The sequence below is a fragment of the Anoplolepis gracilipes genome, chromosome 14 (genome assembly GCF_047496725.1).
Source record: "Anoplolepis gracilipes chromosome 14, ASM4749672v1, whole genome shotgun sequence".
Taxonomy (NCBI): Eukaryota; Metazoa; Arthropoda; class Insecta; order Hymenoptera; family Formicidae; genus Anoplolepis; species Anoplolepis gracilipes.
Window position 1 is genome coordinate 2199012 of NC_132983.1, and position 18793 is coordinate 2217804.

The 18793-nt window shown below is 37.9% G+C and overlaps 4 protein-coding genes across 8 annotated transcripts in view; 2 read left to right on the top strand and 2 right to left on the bottom strand.

Annotated features, from left to right (window-relative positions):
• Positions 1-55: 55 nt before the first annotated feature.
• LOC140672983 (protein Loquacious-like) lies at positions 56-4728 on the bottom strand. Of its 5 annotated transcripts, none has more exons than XM_072905515.1 (7): positions 4529-4726; positions 3404-3728; positions 3194-3314; positions 2796-3090; positions 1922-2071; positions 1665-1776; positions 56-199 (listed from the first exon to the last, which is right to left on the bottom strand). In XM_072905515.1, the coding sequence occupies exons 2-7, from the start codon at positions 3717-3719 to the stop codon at positions 63-65; spliced, it is 1131 nt and encodes a 376-aa protein (XP_072761616.1). In that variant the 5' UTR covers positions 3720-3728; positions 4529-4726; the 3' UTR covers positions 56-62. The 5 variants fall into 5 exon arrangements, with proteins under 5 accessions (XP_072761616.1, XP_072761614.1, XP_072761615.1 ...); XM_072905513.1 differs by having other exon boundaries at positions 3194-3329; XM_072905514.1 differs by lacking the exon at positions 4529-4726 and adding an exon at positions 4085-4450 and having other exon boundaries at positions 3194-3329.
• On the top strand, positions 543-1548 carry Mthfs (methenyltetrahydrofolate synthetase). The gene is made up of 4 exons (XM_072905520.1): positions 543-721; positions 870-1125; positions 1210-1257; positions 1361-1548. Exons 1-4 carry the CDS (start codon positions 614-616, stop codon positions 1531-1533), a joined length of 585 nt encoding a protein of 194 aa, XP_072761621.1. The 5' UTR covers positions 543-613; the 3' UTR covers positions 1534-1548.
• A 715-nt stretch (positions 4729-5443) lies between the features above and the next one.
• Positions 5444-11784, top strand: LOC140672978 (probable ATP-dependent RNA helicase DDX17). Its single transcript, XM_072905506.1, has 8 exons — positions 5444-5610; positions 5997-6350; positions 6442-7095; positions 7225-7397; positions 8018-8077; positions 10201-10443; positions 10526-10702; positions 10786-11784. The coding sequence occupies exons 1-8, from the start codon at positions 5594-5596 to the stop codon at positions 10821-10823; spliced, it is 1716 nt and encodes a 571-aa protein (XP_072761607.1). The 5' UTR covers positions 5444-5593; the 3' UTR covers positions 10824-11784.
• Positions 11785-12700: 916 nt separating this feature from the next.
• Gluclalpha (glycine receptor alpha 1) overlaps positions 12701-18793 on the bottom strand; it is a 78574-nt gene continuing 72481 nt past the window's right edge. The window contains exon 11 of the mRNA XM_072905495.1: positions 12701-18740. Within this exon, the coding sequence (XP_072761596.1) occupies positions 18135-18740 (606 nt within the window). The 3' untranslated portion in view covers positions 12701-18134. The remainder of the gene's footprint in view (positions 18741-18793) is intronic.

The following is an 18793-nucleotide window of genomic DNA, read 5'->3' on the forward strand; positions in this document are numbered from 1 at the left end:
GATGCAAAATTATTGTGAGGCTTGCAGGTGATGGTGACAGCTGGCAGGAGCAAAGCGCTGGCTCACTTCTTGGTCATGATTTTGAGATATTCCAGAGCATTTTGAGCAGCACTGGCTTGAGCATCTTTACTAGTCGCACCGCAACCATAGCAAACTGCCACTGGCAGGGTAGACAGTTGCACAAGGCACTGGAATTTACCTGGAAGATGAGACAATATTAATATCTTTAATTTTGGCTGCAGAATTGCTTTTATTTTTTAATAAGCTCAATTAAGTGATTTTAAAAATTTTAAAACTGCGTCATTCATGATAAGATAATGTCAAAGATTGCAAAAATCATATGTGGCATATGTATATCAATAAATTTCTTGCGCAATACGATTAAAGATTACTAAACTGCTTAGCATAGTCTATTTCACCATCTATTTGCTTATCTAGTTTAATAAAATTTGTAGTTAAATTACTAATTAAAAATATCGTGTAGACGCTAGTTTACACCGGTAGTATAACATTAGTTATTATTCATTATCTACAAGCAGTCGACTTAGAAGCAGTCAACCATTGTAGTGGTTACAAGTGACCTACAAGCAACAGCACATGTGATCTGTTCACTATGGCTTTGACATCAGCTAAGAACACCTTGAGAAAAAAAATGAAAAATACTCTTCAAAACATTAGCTTGCAACAAAAAAAGGAACAATCTATAAATGTATTGAAAAAGGTGAGTCAAGGAGAAAATATGTAGATCAATAATACTTAAGCCTTTGTAAAGGTTATGTTCTAATGAAATAAAAAGGCTGTATATAAAGCAATTATAATTTTTAACATATATACGACATTGTCAAATTATTCTCCCGTTAATTTTACAGCTGTGCGCGCTGAAGCAATATCAAGATAGCAAGAGGATCTCGATATATCTAAGTACCAAGGACGAACTTGATACTTTGCCCATCTTAAAACATATGTTCGATACTGGAAAGGAAGCGTTTGTACCGCGATATGAAGGAAAAGATATGGATATGGTAAAACTAAAATCATTGGAAGATTATGAGACGTTGCCGTTAACTAAATGGAACATCAAACAACCAAGCCTCACTGAATGTCGGGAAAATGCATTAGATACAGGTAAATTTTTGCAATAAAATAAAAATTATTTTTTCAACCTTATTTCTCAGATTTATCAATTAATAATTGAAAATTTTATCACAGGTGGATTAGATTTAATCATTTTACCAGGTGTTGCTTTCACAATGAGCGGTGAGTTTTGTTCAATAATTATTACATATGGTTTTATACACAAATGTGTGTAGTAATATTGCACAATTGTTTTATTTTTATTAATCATTTTATAATTAATTAGGAAAACGTCTGGGACATGGAATGGGCTATTATGACAAATATTTGAAAATATGTTTTGAAAGACAAGCGATAAGACCATATCTAGTTGCAATAGGATTTAAAGAACAAATACAAGAGGATATTCCTACTAATAAAGATGACATGTTTGTTGATATTGTATTGGTCGATAAATAGAATGTAAAAATGTATATTTTACTTAAATTTATACTTGCAAACTTGTACTTATGTTAAATTTTACTGACATAAATAAAATCATTTTATCCTATAAAAAAAATTAAATTATTTTTATTATATCATTAACTTACCACTGATAGATTTTTCTTCGATATCAACATAAGTTACTTCAAACTGCTGCTCTGATGCAATTTCTTGTAAGAATTGTACCAAATTTACATCCCCATCATTGAAACAAGTATTCTGCAACAAAGTTAGAATGACTTGTACATAATTTGTCAATTTTGATTTAAATACATCGATATAAAGAGATTTCTGACTTAAAAATAGGATAATAATTATCAGAATACTTATTCTTCTACTAGCTTCATCGAACCAGAGTACAAACCTGCAGTTGAAAAAGCTTAACACCTGTGGATGACTTGAGACTCTTGTGAAATTTGGAAACTTGGATACTATGTACTGTTGTCAATGTCGAGATTTTGCTACCTTTCAGATCGGCATAACGGGCGCTCACGTTTGCATTTCTTTGCACAATCTATAATGGACAATTAATATAAATGTAACACTTTTGTTAGGCATAAGTTACAAGAAATGCTTTATTAATAACTACTTCACGTTTACATAAAACTTAAATGAAGTGGATATGACCAAGCGTATTCACTCTTCAGACAGAATACATAAGACATTAGACATTACAATTATTGTATGTTGAAATACGATACTATCGAAATAATGGTCCGTTATAGATTTAAACAGATCGGAAAGATAGCTTATATAGCTTATCATAGTGGCATTAAAGCCAAAATCACTTCCACTTCGCTAAATGCACGCACATACATATATACACATACACACATACATAGACACATACACGATAAATGTAAAATAGACATCATCATCGCTTGCCTTTCAATCCTTGCTGTCAGATATCTGACAATAGCTATCGATCCTGTATCGCATCTCAACTATATTTTTTCCCTTTTTTTACAACATAATAAGTTCTAAATTCATTTCTAATAAAATTGAATTTTATCTATGAATTTTAAAATTAATTTTTAACCTCTGCAATTTCAACACAATTCTGATCAATAAATGTTAATTATCAATTATTTAGGCACAGCACAATCACAAGGAATTGAAATATTCAAACGTCAAGATGAGAACGACAATAAGGAAATATACAATATACAAATTAACATATAATAATTATTATTTAATATAACAAAATTATTTAACAAAACTACAAAACAAATTCTTACCTCATCTTCATCAACACTAGGGGTTTGGTTATTCATATCGTGTAAAGCTTGCCACATTTTATGAGCGGCATGCCTCTTAGCAACTTTTTTACTTTTTCCTTGGCCCACTTCGCGATATTTTAGGATTGAACAAACAATAGTAAATTGTCTCTCGTGAGGTAAACCTTCCTCACCCTCCATTGTGTATTTCGGCGGCGGCCAATGGCGCGACATACACATTTCTTGTAAGGCTCCAATTGGGTTATTCACTACTTTTTCCTCCCCATAAGACTGTAGTTCTTGTAAATTTTGGGAGCTGCAAAAATAAATAAAACAATATCCTGTAGCGCATACATTACATACAATATTGCAAGAAATATTTGGGATATTTCAATATTTATAATAAGTAATATTCTTACTCGGGTAAACTATTTGGTAATGGAGATTCTGCACCTTCAGAATTTACTCCAATTAATTTATCCAGAACAGCTTTTGCAGCTGCATGTTTCGCTTCTTTTTTAGACCTACCAGTTCCCATTGCTGAAACAATCGGATCTGTTTTCAAATAGCTACATACTTATCAATATATTATTGCCACTAAAACTAAGTGGTACAGAACATATACGAACCAACGACATCAGCAACAGTGACTCTGTATCGAAACGTAGGTTCGTGAATAGCTCCCTCGATTTGGACCAGCTCGTATTTGGGTATTGTGCCCCTACGGGAAAGTAATTCCTGAAGAACAGAGACAGGTGTTTTGCTGGGTAACGCCTTCATTTCTAAACGTGCTGCTTCGTGTAGCGGCAACTTCTCCAACATCATAGCATGCAATGTTACACGAACTCTAGTACGACGATTAACATTGTTTGAGTGATTAGGAACGCCACCCACACCAGCCATCATGTTAGGCCCAACCTGTTGTGGTTGATGCATTTCCTCCATTGTGATGTCCTGAAATTATAAATATTAATGCTTAATTTTTCTTTAGTATCATAAAATCAGAAAGATGATAATAATAAAGTATAAAGTATTGACTTGTAAAAAAAATTAAAAAAAAATAATAAAAAATCAAATAAAATTTAATGTTTTTCAACATTCATGTAGAAAAAATGTAGAGCAAAGATAGCGAGAATGCTATTGAATTTTACAGCTTTTGTAAAGTCTCATTCTATATTCTTATCTATATAGTTATATATAGTTATATATTTGCCTTATCGAGCAGTAACAACATAAGTAGCAGCTAATTTACATGCATGATATGTCCATATCGTACACTGTACTATACGTATAAAAATCGCAACGCTTACTTCGGATTTCCGACCATCGTAGAAAGATATAAACGAAACGTCAGCTCTCAACGATCGTACGGTCCAGGGACGCGGAAATTGGGACGAGCTGTCCTTTACGTTAAATGCGACGAAATCGCATCTCAATCGACAGCGCGATAAAATCGTCGGGAGACCGGCATGGCCGCCATGATTGTTATAAAATCCATCGATTGACCGTAATACAACGACGCGAGAGAATTACGCGTAGGACTCTGTCGCCGGGGATGAGCTGTCGTCGCGGGAAAAATGCACGTACAACGTAAACACGAGGTCGTTCCCTGTCTCAGACGACGACCCGGCGATGGTGACGGCGACCCGGTGTAACGGCCGACCGGTTGTATGTGTGTACGTATCGTCCGCTACGGCAGGTTCGATCCGCGGGCCAAAGTCACCGGGGGGACAAAACACGCGTCTCACACTTACGATTTTCGGGGAGACGTAGAGGTAAAGGTTCAGCTGGCTCCTCGACAGGCCAATTCCTATGCGAAAAGCGAATCCCGCTTTTTGTGATCGATCCAAGTCTCACAAAAAGCTTGATCCGTTTGACGACAGAAAAATGGTTTACTGGCTAGCGGAGAATCCCTTCTTCGTTCGCAGCTCTGCGATATCTGTGAGTGTGTCCGTGCATCCCCCTTCACGCGCGTGTATCGCGTCGAGTGCGCGCGCGCCGCGCACTTATCACGTGTGCGCCGTCGATACCTTATCGACACTCGATTAATAAAATACCTTTGTTAAAGAATCGATAAATAAAATTTTATCTGCCATTATTTGTATTACTCGTTATTATAGTTTTTTTTATTTTACACATATATATATATATATATATATATATATATATGTACAAAGTATTTATTTTATTTTAATTTTCAATCGATTGAAAAATGTATCAGATTAAAATTATTCTGTTCCCTTTTTTTTTTAATAAGAAAAAACCTTTTGATTAAAAAGAAACGTAATATAAATGATTTATTATAATAATGATATTGTTCATATATTATTGACACAAATAAAAAATAATAAGAATATATTAAATAATTATTTAGATAAGAATTTATTTAAATAACTATTTAATCGAATAAATTTTTATCTAAATTAAAATGTATTCATTATAAATATTATCCTTTATGTTTCTAATTATTCATTATGATTCGAATAAAATTCATATTCTTATCCATAGAGGATATTCTTATACATATGTACATACCTTCATATAATATTCCCATCTCTGACTAAATGCATCGCGATCTGATTGGCACATACTGTAACGCGACGGCCAATCAGCTCTGTAGGATTCTGAGATAAGAATCGGAATGTCGAGTACTAGTCTACGCACTCTACATTATTAATGGTGTCTTTTTCCCTTTGCGTTATTTCGCGTTCCAATTTGCGGGTACCGTATGCGAACTGTCGCGAGCTATTTATTCGCAACATTGAGTAATATTGTTTAATAAGAAAATCAAAGAACCTGTGTTCAAAACAAAAGGGAATATGGGCCGCTATAGAAGGTACGTAGATGCGAATATATTACGACGAGAAATATACAAGACAGGGCATCTCGCCGAGAACGCCTACCCTGTTCTAATATTTGCGCGATAAGAAACTACTTGCGAGCTTTCTTTGTCATCATAAAAGCCGGATTCTTACCGGTATTCTTTCCGAATTCTTTGACAAAGAGTTTCCATAACTTTGTACATTCTTTCAAATTGAGATACATTTTTTACTAGACAGCGGTTGTCTTCGTTATACATGACGCGCTCTCTCTCTCTCTCTCTCTCTCTCTGGACAGACGTATCAGTTTAAATTCTGTAAAAATTAGAATTTTAATTAATTTTCTATAATTTATTTATGTATTAATTATATGTATTAATCGCTATTATATATATTGGTGTAGCCGTAGTCGCGATAGAGACAGGCGGCGTAGGTCGCGTAGCCGCTCGCGAAGTAGATCACCACGTGACAGGAGGAGCTGGGGTGGCAGCGGAGGACGCGACAGGCCATCCAACAGTCGCAGCAGTCGCGGTCAACCTGGTGCGAATTTAAGGAAGCCACGATGGGACCTCAGCAGATTAGAACCTTTCAAAAAGGACTTTTACATTCCTCACGAAGCAGTTCAAAATCGAGATCCACGTATTGTAGAGCAATACAGGGTTGAGAAGGAAATCACACTGAGGGGCAAAAATATACCCAATCCTGTTTTCAATTTCGACGAGGCAGGTTTTCCGGATTATGTCCTGAAAGAGATCAAGTAAGCAGTGGTGGTCACAAAGATTGGATTTTTTAAACATTTTGTATTTGCAATTGCGAATAGTACTTACTGAGTTACCTTTATTTTGCAGAAGGCAAGGTTTTAGCGAACCCACATCGATTCAAGCTCAAGGATGGCCTATTGCATTAAGCGGCCGAGATATGGTGGGCATTGCATCCACAGGATCTGGGAAGACACTGTCTTATATATTGCCTGCGATAGTTCATATTAATAGCCAACCGAAATTAAGTCGTAAAGATGGGCCTATAGCATTAGTTTTGGCACCTACACGAGAGTTGGCCCAACAGATTCAGCAAGTTGCTGATGATTTTGGACACTCATCAGGCATTAGAAACACCTGTCTGTATGGTGGAGCGCCGAAAGGTGCCCAAGCAAGGGATCTGGACGGCGGTGTAGAAATAGTGATTGCTACACCTGGCAGACTACTAGATTTTCTCGAGTCTGGGAAGACGAATTTGAAAAGATGTACATATTTGGTATTAGACGAAGCTGACAGGATGTTGGACATGGGATTTGAGCCACAAATCAGGAAGATTATAGAACAAATTAGACCAGACAGGCAAACACTGATGTGGTCAGCCACATGGCCTAAAGAAGTAAAGAATTTAGCTGAAGATTTTCTTAAAGATTACGCTCAAATCAATGTCGGTTCTTTACAACTTTCAGCAAATCATAATATATTACAAATAATAGATGTATGTCAGGACTATGAAAAAGAGAATAAGTGAGTATAAGAGTTTCGAGTACTTTTGGCTGTTTAGTTTATTTGGCACGATAGTTATTAACAATTATTAATGGTTATAGCAATTATATTAACAATTCCGAAGAAAACTGTCTTATCACATTTTTATAGATTAAGTACTCTATTGAAAGAAATAATGGCAGAAAGTGAGAATAAAACCATAGTATTTATTGAAACGAAGCGTAGAGTAGATGAAATAACGAGAAAAATGAAGCGCGATGGTTGGCCAGCAGTTTGCATTCATGGTGACAAGACTCAGCAAGAACGAGATTGGGTTTTACAAGGTATAGATGAATGCACGATATTAAATAATACATTTTTTTTGCAAAGAATTTAGGAGAAAACATTAACGATATGTATATATGTATGTATGTATGTATGTATGTATGTATGTATGTATGTATGTATGTATGTATGTATGTATGTATGTATGTATGTATGTATGTATGTATGTATGTATGTATGTATGTATGTATGTATGTATGTATGTATGTATGTATGTATGTATGTATGTATGTATGTATGTATGTATGTATGTATGTATGTATGTATGTATGTATGTATGTATGTATGTATGTATGTATGTATGTATGTATGTATGTATGTATGTATGTATGTATGTATGTATGTATGTATGTATGTATGTATGTATGTATGTATGTATGTATGTATGTATGTATGTATGTATGTATGTATGTATGTATGTATGTATGTATGTATGTATGTATGTATGTATGTATGTATGTATGTATGTATGTATGTATGTATGTATGTATGTATGTATGTATGTATGTATGTATGTATGTATGTATGTATGTATGTATGTATGTATGTATGTATGTATGTATGTATGTATATATGTGTGTAAAGTTTACAGGTATTACATTTATATATAATTTTGTAGATTTCAGATCAGGCAAAGCACCAATCCTTGTTGCTACTGACGTTGCTGCACGCGGTCTTGGTAAGTAATTCAGTGTTTTCTTATGACACAACAATATATTGTCAGTTATTTTCCTATAACATGGAAGACAAGCTGATTAATATTCACGGTATTAATTTTAAATCCCGAAAATTATAATTTTTTTTTCTTTTTTATATACAATGCTCTATTCTGATCAAAATTCTTTCCTGTAATGTAATGTTCCGTTAAAAGCATAAACTGAAAGATACGTGCAATTTAAATTGTGTTTAAAAATCTTTTCAAGAATCTTTTCTTACGCTATACAAAAGAATATACGTGCAAATTAGTCTTGTAACAAATTAAATAAGTCAAATCATATATATATATTGCCGGGGAAGTAACAGAAACCATACATAATGTCCATTGAATAAAAACTGATGACCTTTGCTTAAAATCATTTATATGGCATATTACACGTATAAATGTTGTAAATTGCAGTTACGCGCATTACATTTAAATTCGGATCTTTTCTGCAAACGGAACATTACAGTTTTTAACGCGTTGTAAAGTTGAAGTAAGAAAAAGAAGGAAATGAGAGAGAAGGAATAGGGCAAAAAGAAAAGCAAAAAGATATGAGCATATTGAAGCAGGAGGATGGTTGGAGGTAATCATACAGCTAACGCGGTTGGATCTTTGTTTGTATTGCAGAGGCACATTGCGCGCAGGCCCACGCCGGGTAATGCAAAGCATGTCGGGGGTGCCCGCCGCCGCTCTTTGTTCGGTGGTGCACTGGTTTGCATTGTCTGCGCTGGCCGCGACGCCGTGCCTCTATCCGTCCGTCCGTCAATCGCGTGTGAAGTCCGGCCAAGTCCGGGCCAAATCGGGATCTACTACTACTACTACTCTACTACTACTACTTTACCTACCTACCTACATACTGGATATCAGTCCTACTGCGCTGCGCTGTACGCCATCCGGGCTGGCTGGCCAGGTCGTTGTTGCCAGAATAGAGTCCCCTGCGCTGGCACGCTCAAGCTAATCAGACAACCAACAACGTTGGTCCGTTGAGGCGGTGGCATGTGATAGCAGATATGCCAGAGCCTCTCTTAGCGCGCCCTGCGCCTGTAGCGACAGAGTGGCGGAGGCAGTAGCTGGAGCGAGCGCAAATAGCCAGGCCCTGCCCGTACGTTGCTAGCGAAACACTCGCCCACTGCCTAATATATTTTAGTAAAATATAGTTAAAATTTTTTTCATTAATTGACATTTACATATATACTCGTATACACTCGAATACACATACACACACACACACACACACACACACACACACACACACACACACACACACACACACACACACACACACACACGTACACGTACACGTATATACGCGTATATATAAATACATGTATGTTCACATTTGTCTCTTGCCTGTGTAATTATTAACTTATCAATAATGTTTGTCAAAATGCTCGCTTGTTTATACATATGTATGTATATATACGGGTATGAACACGTAACGCTCACAAATCTTCCTATCACTTTTATGTCCCTTTAAATTGTACGCATTCTCTGACCTTTAATTCCTGTGATGACCAACACCATACAGTCGTTTTTTTTTTTTAATTTTTTACTTTTTTTCATAACTAATTATTGTACCATGAATTTGTTAGGTCACGATTCTAGTCTCTTTTCTAGATATCAGTCATTTATATTTGTTGGAAAAAGACTTTAAATGTATTTTTATAATCTTTTTTTCTCCTTTTTTGGGAATTACAATAAAGTCAAAGATTTCATCATGATATTTAGGAAAGGAAGATTAGAATCGTGTTCGGTTCAACAATTTATTTTTGTTTATATTCTCTTATTAAAATTATAACAAAATCGTGTTACTAAGAAATTACTATTTCTAACAAAAATGTTTTACATTAAATTTTTTTTTTGTAAATTTTTAAATACAAGAAGCAACGCAATAATGTCCGGATTATTATGTAATTTCTTCAAGAGTGTATCGAATGTCGTTATATAATTTATTGTAATATACTCTCCGATAACATCCAAGATACTCGACTCGCGGTGTTTCACAATCCTTGCGACACTACTACTGTCTTAACCCCTATCTGTCCTCAACACTGGAATCCCACGAAGAGTAGAACCGGTATAATGCCAAATCTTAATTTCAGACGTTGAAGACGTCAAGTTTGTCATCAATTTTGACTACCCCTCCTGTTCCGAGGATTATGTCCATCGTATCGGTCGTACCGGCCGTCGACAGAAAACCGGCACGGCGTATACTTTCTTCACGCCCAACAACGCCAACAAGGCCAACGACCTGATACAAGTACTGAAGGAGGCGAATCAGGTGATAAACCCGAAACTGTTGGAGCTCGCTGACGGTAAAGCCGGTGGATATGGCAGAAACAGAGGTATTTCAAAAACGAGTATACCGAGAAACTAATTTACATAAAGTTCAAGCTCGTGTAAAGACAATTGGATTTACACCAACAGGTGCAAGAAACCGATGGCGAACTCGAGGTGGCGGAGGTGGTGGTCGTAACGGAAAGGAACGCAGCTACTCGCGAAGCAGAAGTCGAAGTCATAGCAGAGAACGTAACGGTCGTAGCAGTCGACGAAGCTACAGTCGTAGCTATTCGCGAAGTCGTAGCCCCGTTAGCAACCGTAATGGTAAATCGCTATGCTAGCTATCGAGAAGATATTAAAGTCCTATGGAATGATCAATATGCTAACAAGAAATTGCTTCTTCTCAGAGGTTATCGGCAAGAGTTACTGGAGTAGTGAAAGATGATCTTCCAGCGGCGGCTAAAAACATGTCTGTATTTACAAGGCAGGTAATTTTTTTTTTACGTCCAAAAGGAGTGTATTAGTAGGATAATGACTGTTGAAATCACTGATTTCAAATGACACGAACGCTGTTCGCGACAAGTTATGTATGCCGAGTTCAATGGGACGCTATTTTGCGTACAACAGCGTATAGTCTGCACAACAATTCATATCCCATTGAATCGTCATAAGCTGGCTCTAGATTATGTAGGTATTCGTGATTTGTGAATAACTTGATGGAAAAGATTGTCGAATCCATTATTCGCTAGCAGAATGATTTTTATATAAAGAATATATATATATATATTGATCGATCAATTATGAATTGCGAACGACAAATCGTAAAGCTTTCCGCAACTGACGTACGACAAATTTTTCGCAAATTTACTATAAAATCACGAATCTAACATCCCAGCTTTTGACTTGCCATGCAACATATTTGATAGTTTGCCGACCATATTTACACGAATCTCTTATGTCAACTTCGATATATTGACCGTCGCTATCGTAAGACAAGCTTTTATGCAATTCATATGTGTATTTGTAAGAATATTTAAAGTATACTTGGAGAATTGAAGATATTTTAATGACTACTCACTTGTTATACAATGATAGAATGTACTATCATTTTTTATTTCCTTTTGCATCTTGTCTGTCGTATCTAATTTTTTCCCCTCTCAAATATTTATCTATATACACTAGATTTAGATTAGATATAATATGAATGTACTGCAATGCAAACTATCGTTTATATGTTTTTATAACGCTCTACTTCTCACGTCTTATATTCCAGTAATAATAAAAAAAGAAAAAAGCTAGGATAAAGTAAACGATCGGATAAATCTAATTATGCAAAATAAACTTCCAAAATGTAGCAATGTTTAATTTAGTACAACATATATATATATATTTATATATAATATAAACACACACATAATATATATTATATTATATATATATATATATATATATATATATATATATATATATATATATTAAATACACTGAATATTATATATGTTATATATATATATATATATAATATAATATATATTATATGTGTGTTTATATTATATATATATATATTATAAAATTTTACAGAATTGTCATTTTAAATGTCTAGCACGCTTATTTATAACTTATTCATTTACATTTAGGCAATTACGACAAATAATAAATAATAATACTTAATGTACAGTATTTTACCAACGTGACACGAATAAATTCGTAAATGTATGTTCTAAATTATTAGACATTATTTTGCATTACAATATTGACGCACGTTGGCTTCTACTAGATTATTTTCCAATGACTATGTTACTTTATTAATAGTAATTACTTACCTGTGATGCACTCGGCGATAATGTATCTATAAATTAAGCGCTATTAATTTAACAAAACATAATAAAAGTCATTCGTCATAGAAAAAAAAGTGGCTCCTAATTGTAACGATCGTCGGGATTAATTCGTTAATCGCGTAGGGAAGAGTAAAACAACAAAAGAATGACTCATGCGTAGGATCGATTTTTCGCCCCCGTTCTGTTTAATTTAATTTATATCTTAATTACAGTGATAATGCTTAAAGGTCTTACGGTAATTTTAGAATACCGATTCCGTTTGTTGTTTTCTCAGCCTAACACGTGTACCGATCTTCGGTTCGATTCGCTTCGCTTCTTCTTCTGGTGACCGAGTCCGATCACACGTGTGGTACTTGTTGACAGAAATGATTATTACTCAATCAATATAAGATGTACACCGGTGTAATTGACGATCTAATGAGTTTCACGCTGGAAAAGATCTCTTCTTTTTTTTTTTTTATCGGACTATGCGCCACGATACAAATTTATTATGTTACACATCTTGGAATATCGTGCTTTTGCACTCACGAATCACAAACATGCAATATCTTCTTTTTTTTACGTTCTCGACGTGAGAGTCGATTGTGCCATTGCTCCCTTTCGCCGAGGAAGGACACAATCCTTACGATTATTATGGACAACGTTTAATATCCGCTCGTCAATACTTATCCAGGACGCGAGCGCGGTTTTATAGGGGGTTAATTGAGACAGTGATCGACTCGATCGCGATTACGGCGAAGAAATCCTCGGCAGCTTCGACCGAAAGTTCGATGCACCTTTGAATCGATTGAAAGAGGCACAAGAAATTTCTACGTACTTTATTATAGCACAATCATATATTTCGTAGATTATTATAATTCGATCTATGTTAAAAATTTAACCGGTCTCTCTCGAGTCTTAAAATTCAAGAGCCTTATAGACAGAGCTCGTTAGAGGTGCGTCGTATTTTCGGTGGAGATCGCGCAAGAGATTCGCTCGTCGTTCGTCCGTGATTGTAAGAAAAAACGAGATATTGATGTCCCACTAATCGTAGTGTTTAAGTTAAAGTGCGATTTTTGTTTATGTTTTCTTCGCAATGTAAACGTGCGCGGGATAACGCGAGAATCTCTTTTGAGACACGCACAGTGCGTGCGTGAGTGCGGCCTGTGTGTATGTGTGTATACGTGTGTTTAACAAGCTCCTTCGCATGAATTTTTTTTTTGTTTTTTTTTGTTTTTTTTTTTTTTTTTTTTTTTTTTTTTTTTTGAGGGATAAAGGAGGGATTTATTTTGTTTTTACAGAGGGCTCAGCATGCTTCGTTCACATATATTACAACGTACGCATATAACAATAACATTAAACCCTTTAGGTGTGTCTTCGGACGTGGGAGAGAGCTATGTGTGTGGCGCGCTTATAATTATATTTGCGATACAATGGGATCTCGTACTTTGTGTGTCGTGCAAGGGTCATATATTCATGTGTGTACATGTGTGTATGTGTGAGACGCTATGTGTCTTTTTTTTTTTTTTTTTTCTTTTTCTTTTTCTTTCGGTGTGCGAATCGATCTCGCCTGGACTTGAGTGACTCCAAGCAAGCGAGTGACAAGTGTGAGGGTGAAGTTTTACACGGTCGTCCCTAACTTTCGGTCACCGGAAATAGCCTCCTCAATCCACACGATGCATCTTTCTATCCTGGAATTTTTGTTCTTTAGCGTTACACTTATGATTTTTATATATATATATATATATAATATATGAATCGAGGAGGATACGTCATCCGGTGACGCGTGCCGGCGCGTGCGTGCAGCAGATTTGATGATATCTATAATTAAACGTCAGTCAATTGTCCGCAACCGCTAAAATAGCCGGAAACCTCGTCTCGAAGAGCCAGCGGCTTCCGAAAAAGGAAGCGAATCGATCATGGGAGACGAGACAAAACGTTGGAAGCAATCGTTGCTCGGTCGCTCAAATTAAAGGCGTTCGCTAAAAATGTCATCGATTTTTCGTACCCTCGTTTTCGCGATGTACAATCATGAAGACGGGCAATTCGGGGGGGGGGGGGGCGGGAGGAAAAAAAGATGATTTCTCGAAGAAAGACAATTGCTCGTTATACGACTCTATTGTCAAACTATCGTGTAGATTCTACGATTGCTCTTTAGTGTTGTCAAACGCTAAGAGAGCGTTTCAAAGTACAAGAGTGATTTTTTTAGAACAACTTGAACATTCTTTATACTCGAGATATAATACATATAATCTCTCGATCGTATTTAAAAAAAAAAAAAAAAAAAAAAAAAAGGCAAGCGAAATATCTCGGAGTACGACGCGAATCGAATGTTTATCGCGTTGCTTTGATTGAAAAGATGCGGAAAGTTTCAAGCGATCTACTAAGAGCCTGCAGCTCTCTACAAAAGATTTCGCGACGATTTAAGTCTGTTAATTCGAACCGCTCGATGCATCGAGCATCCACGTGATTCGCTAATACAGACGAATTTATGCGCGCGAGTTTATCGAGAGATTCGATAACCGATGATACTATAATATATACATGAATCTCTACGTGTAATCGTTTTCATAAATACTGGCTTTGTGTCCCTTCAAGTCTCTAATTCGTACAGAGAGAGACATCTCTTAAGTATACGCGGTGTCGCTCACGCGGATGCCAGTAATATACCGGGTGTTTACGCGCAAACAACGACAGTCTACGTGTATTATATTCAAGCAAGTAGCCACAGTATAGACGGACGCGGAGCAGAATTCGAAATGGATAGAATAAAGAAAGGAAGATGACAATTGCTCTCGTCTATACCACGCCTACGATCTAATTATTCTACGTAAGAATATTGGAAAAATTTGAGCGAGAAAGAATAAAAATGAAGTGTCCCTTCTGATTATTGCTAACGTTATATGCACGATAATACATGATCATTATTATTCGACTACTTAAATTACATGCGTGAAGCGGCGCATCAGATATCTCACGCATAGACGCACTCAATCAATTCCGATTCTAATATACATCCGGATTTGCAAGTATGTATCGTTAATCTGATGGATTGCCCGAAACAATTAATTACGAGTCGAGAGATTACAGTATCCATCCGTTGAAGATTGATTTTTGCCAATCGTTGAGTTTCAGAAAAATGATGATTAGTACTAGGCGACGAGGTGTACTATCGTTATAATTATAGCAGGAAGCTGACTTCCTTCCTGAAAAGATTTAACGCAAGATTTTTCGTATAGGCTTTGCGTATGTACATATTTCGCGGCTACCGCAAATAATTCTTGCTTGTAATTATTCGATTTTATTCCTCCAGGATTTAAAGAGCTCTGCGTAAACAATACTTAAAAGTATAATTTTCACTTGAATCGTTTGACGTAAATATAAACTCTCGCAGATTAATATCCCTTATACCTTTACGATAATATTTTCGAAAAGTGCGGCGATTCGTTATAAAAAAACACAGTCAACGTTAATGACATTTGTATCTGCATTTACGACGTTTTTCCCGCTTTCGTGAGAATACTTGCCATTTCATACGCGTGATCCCGGAGGCTTGTTATACTCAGAGACATATATAGATACACCTTTCGTTTTTAAAAACAATATCAAATCTTGGAATAACGACGTCGATATTAAATCGCGCTTCTTACACGAACGTTGTTGTAATATTGTAGAAAGAAGATGAGTTGTTTATATGCTTGTCTCCGAGTACAGTACGCGATCCTACAAAGGCGCGTGGTGTATTAGATCCGACGTCGCGAGCGGATTGTCGAACCCGCGAGATAGTTACTTCTTCTTACGCACGCGCATGGTATCGATTGCACGAAGTAAAAGGAAGATACACGAATGGGGAGAAACTGAGATATGTGGATCGGACACGCGTGAATCTCCGTTACGTGCGAATTATCAGGGATGAGAGTTGGTCCCCCGACAATCTTTTAGATTCACGATTGGAGACTCTCTATAATAACACACGCGCAGGAAACGGCATGTCCGATCTCGCACCCTCCTGTTTCCTCGTTAACCACCGAGTACGTAACGGGGTATGCTCTCGTCGAGGGCTTGCCGGGGAGAGGGGAGGGGGGTCGCCGTGTCGTCTCTCGCTTGAGGGTAGTAGCGTCTCCCGTCGAGTTTCAAAAAATACAACTATCGTCCGCACCGCGCTTTTTCTCCTTCTTATGTGTTTTATTTTTCTCTGTGAGCACGTTCTGCGTGTCTTCGTCGTCTTCTCCTCGTTTCCGTTCGCGAGGTCGACGACACCGCAATTCCTCGCGACGAGTAGAATAATATATAAGTCGACGGGGGAGGGGGGTAGATTTTTACGCGCGGCATCGCCGATCTCTTCTGAGCAATATACGTGTGAGAGCCCCGAGCCGGGCGTCTTCTTTCTTCTTCTTGAACGACCGACCCGGGGCAGCGGAAAAAGGAAATACATTGTCCGCGAATCGCGCGCGACGCGACTGCTTCGCCGGTATTTTGTATCGCGAGTCCGCGGTCGCCTTCGGCTCGCATTCGCGTCTGCGCGTTAATCTTTATCCGGACTTTGGATTATATTTGTAAAAAAAATAACATCTTCGCATTTATTCACTGTTTCTCTGCAATTCGCTCGAAATATTACGAATTCTCAATTCGTCGATAAGTTACGCCAAATGATCGCTTCGGCGAAAGCGTATTAGCTTTTCTTCTCACAGACGGGAAAAGAATCACCCGGATAAGGATTAAAATTAGCGATCCCAAGGAGTCTCTCTCTCTCTCTCTCTCTCTCTCTCTCTCTCTCTCAGTTTGTACATTATCAGTGAGGAAGGAACAGTGTCCTTTAAGCATTAAATTACGATTAAACCTTCCTGATTCAATATTACACTTTGCAATAACTGTTTTTTTGTTTGTTTTCTTTTATATAAATTATACATTATAGAGATAAATAGAAAAGAAATACAATAACTGAAAAACATAACAAACTTTTGAAGCTCCTTGGTATCGCTAAGAACTGATAAACCCGCCAGCTCATATCAGCAGGTCATTGCACACTCGGAAAACTATCGGAACATTCGACACTTTTATAGATATATCTCCCAATATTTTGCAGCGTCAAACATTCCGGTCAATCCCCCTGTGCAGCCTTATGAAGGGGCAACACGTGGCACAGCGAGGTAATGCAGACCGTTCCGTATTCTTTGTGAAACGACAACGAAACATCTCCTGTACAAACATTACCGATGCAACTATCGTTTTGCTAAGAAATCGGAGCGCGATCGTCGTTATCGCGATATGTCGCGCGTTATTATTTTACCCCGTTTCACGGTAATATTTACCGGATTTTTTTACGGACCGCGCGTCCGACGTCAATTCGCAACGACGGACGCGTCCGCAGTCTGCGCGTCGACGAACGAGCTCGCTCGCTGGACGACGCGCCATATCTCGCACAACGTAGATATAATTATACTTATAAACTTTACGCTTTTTTTTTTTTTAATTGTTAACAGGCCGTGGCTATACAGGGCCCACTACGCTTTCAGTTCAGTATGTGGCACGCGGTCTTCCGAGCGGGTCATAAGGTACGGTGTGCGTGTGTGTACGTGTATTAAATGTGTAAAGTGGGCGCGGGTAATGTGTTGCGTTTTATCGTCCTCATTCTTTTTACCCACCGTCGTAAGATTTTACGGAGCATCGCTAACATCCTCGTTGCGCTTTGGATGATCCTCGTCCTGGAATATTTTCATTTCGGGCGCGGGCAGTAGAGGAATCTCTTTTCGTCCAAGTGCCTCTGATCGGTCCTTATTGAGCAAACGCGACTTGACTGCGATCTCGTTGATGTGAAAGACTTTTTTTTTGAAAGATCGAACAATTGTTAAAGCTGCCTCGAGCCATTCTTCAAGGATCCGATCTGGCTTATCGTATCATGCGATTTTGATTCCGTCACACTTTCCTCTTCTTTTTCTTCACTTCTTTATGCCCACGTTATCTTCGCCGCGAAACAGATAAATAGACCAGTACGCGAAGTTGAAGAGAATGAACATGAGAGGGAAGGCAACGCGCGCAAAGATATCGATTCTCGCGCTGCCCTGGGCACGGCAGGTGAGCAGCAGGATGCAGCAGCCCCTTCGCGACGATGTCGTCGCCGGCGCGAGCGGTGGGTCCGCGGATGACGTGGGCGCAGCGATCGGCGGCGAGGGTGTTGCGGCGCGCGACATTGCGCGCGACGGCGTGCCTAAAGGCGATGCCGAGGAGGCCGGGGAGGACCATCGCGACGGCGATGGCGACGACCTCATTGAACTTCTGCGCGAATGGTGTCGCGGTGCTCGCATCGGGGAGCACCGGCCGGCGACGCAATCTTCGTCGTTCAACGGCGAGAAAGACGGCGACGGCGAGCGATCCGGATGATAACGCTGATGACGATGCGACTGGTGGTGATGCTGCTGCTGCTGCTGCTGCTGCTGCTGCTGTTGTTGCTGCTGCTGCTGTTGCTGATGATGGTCCTGCTGATACATACGCGGCAGCGAATGATGCTGCGACATCATCGGATTACTGCCGGCACGCTGATGACGCTGCAACTGCTGATGGTAGTGATGGTGATGATGATGGTGATGATTGTGATGGT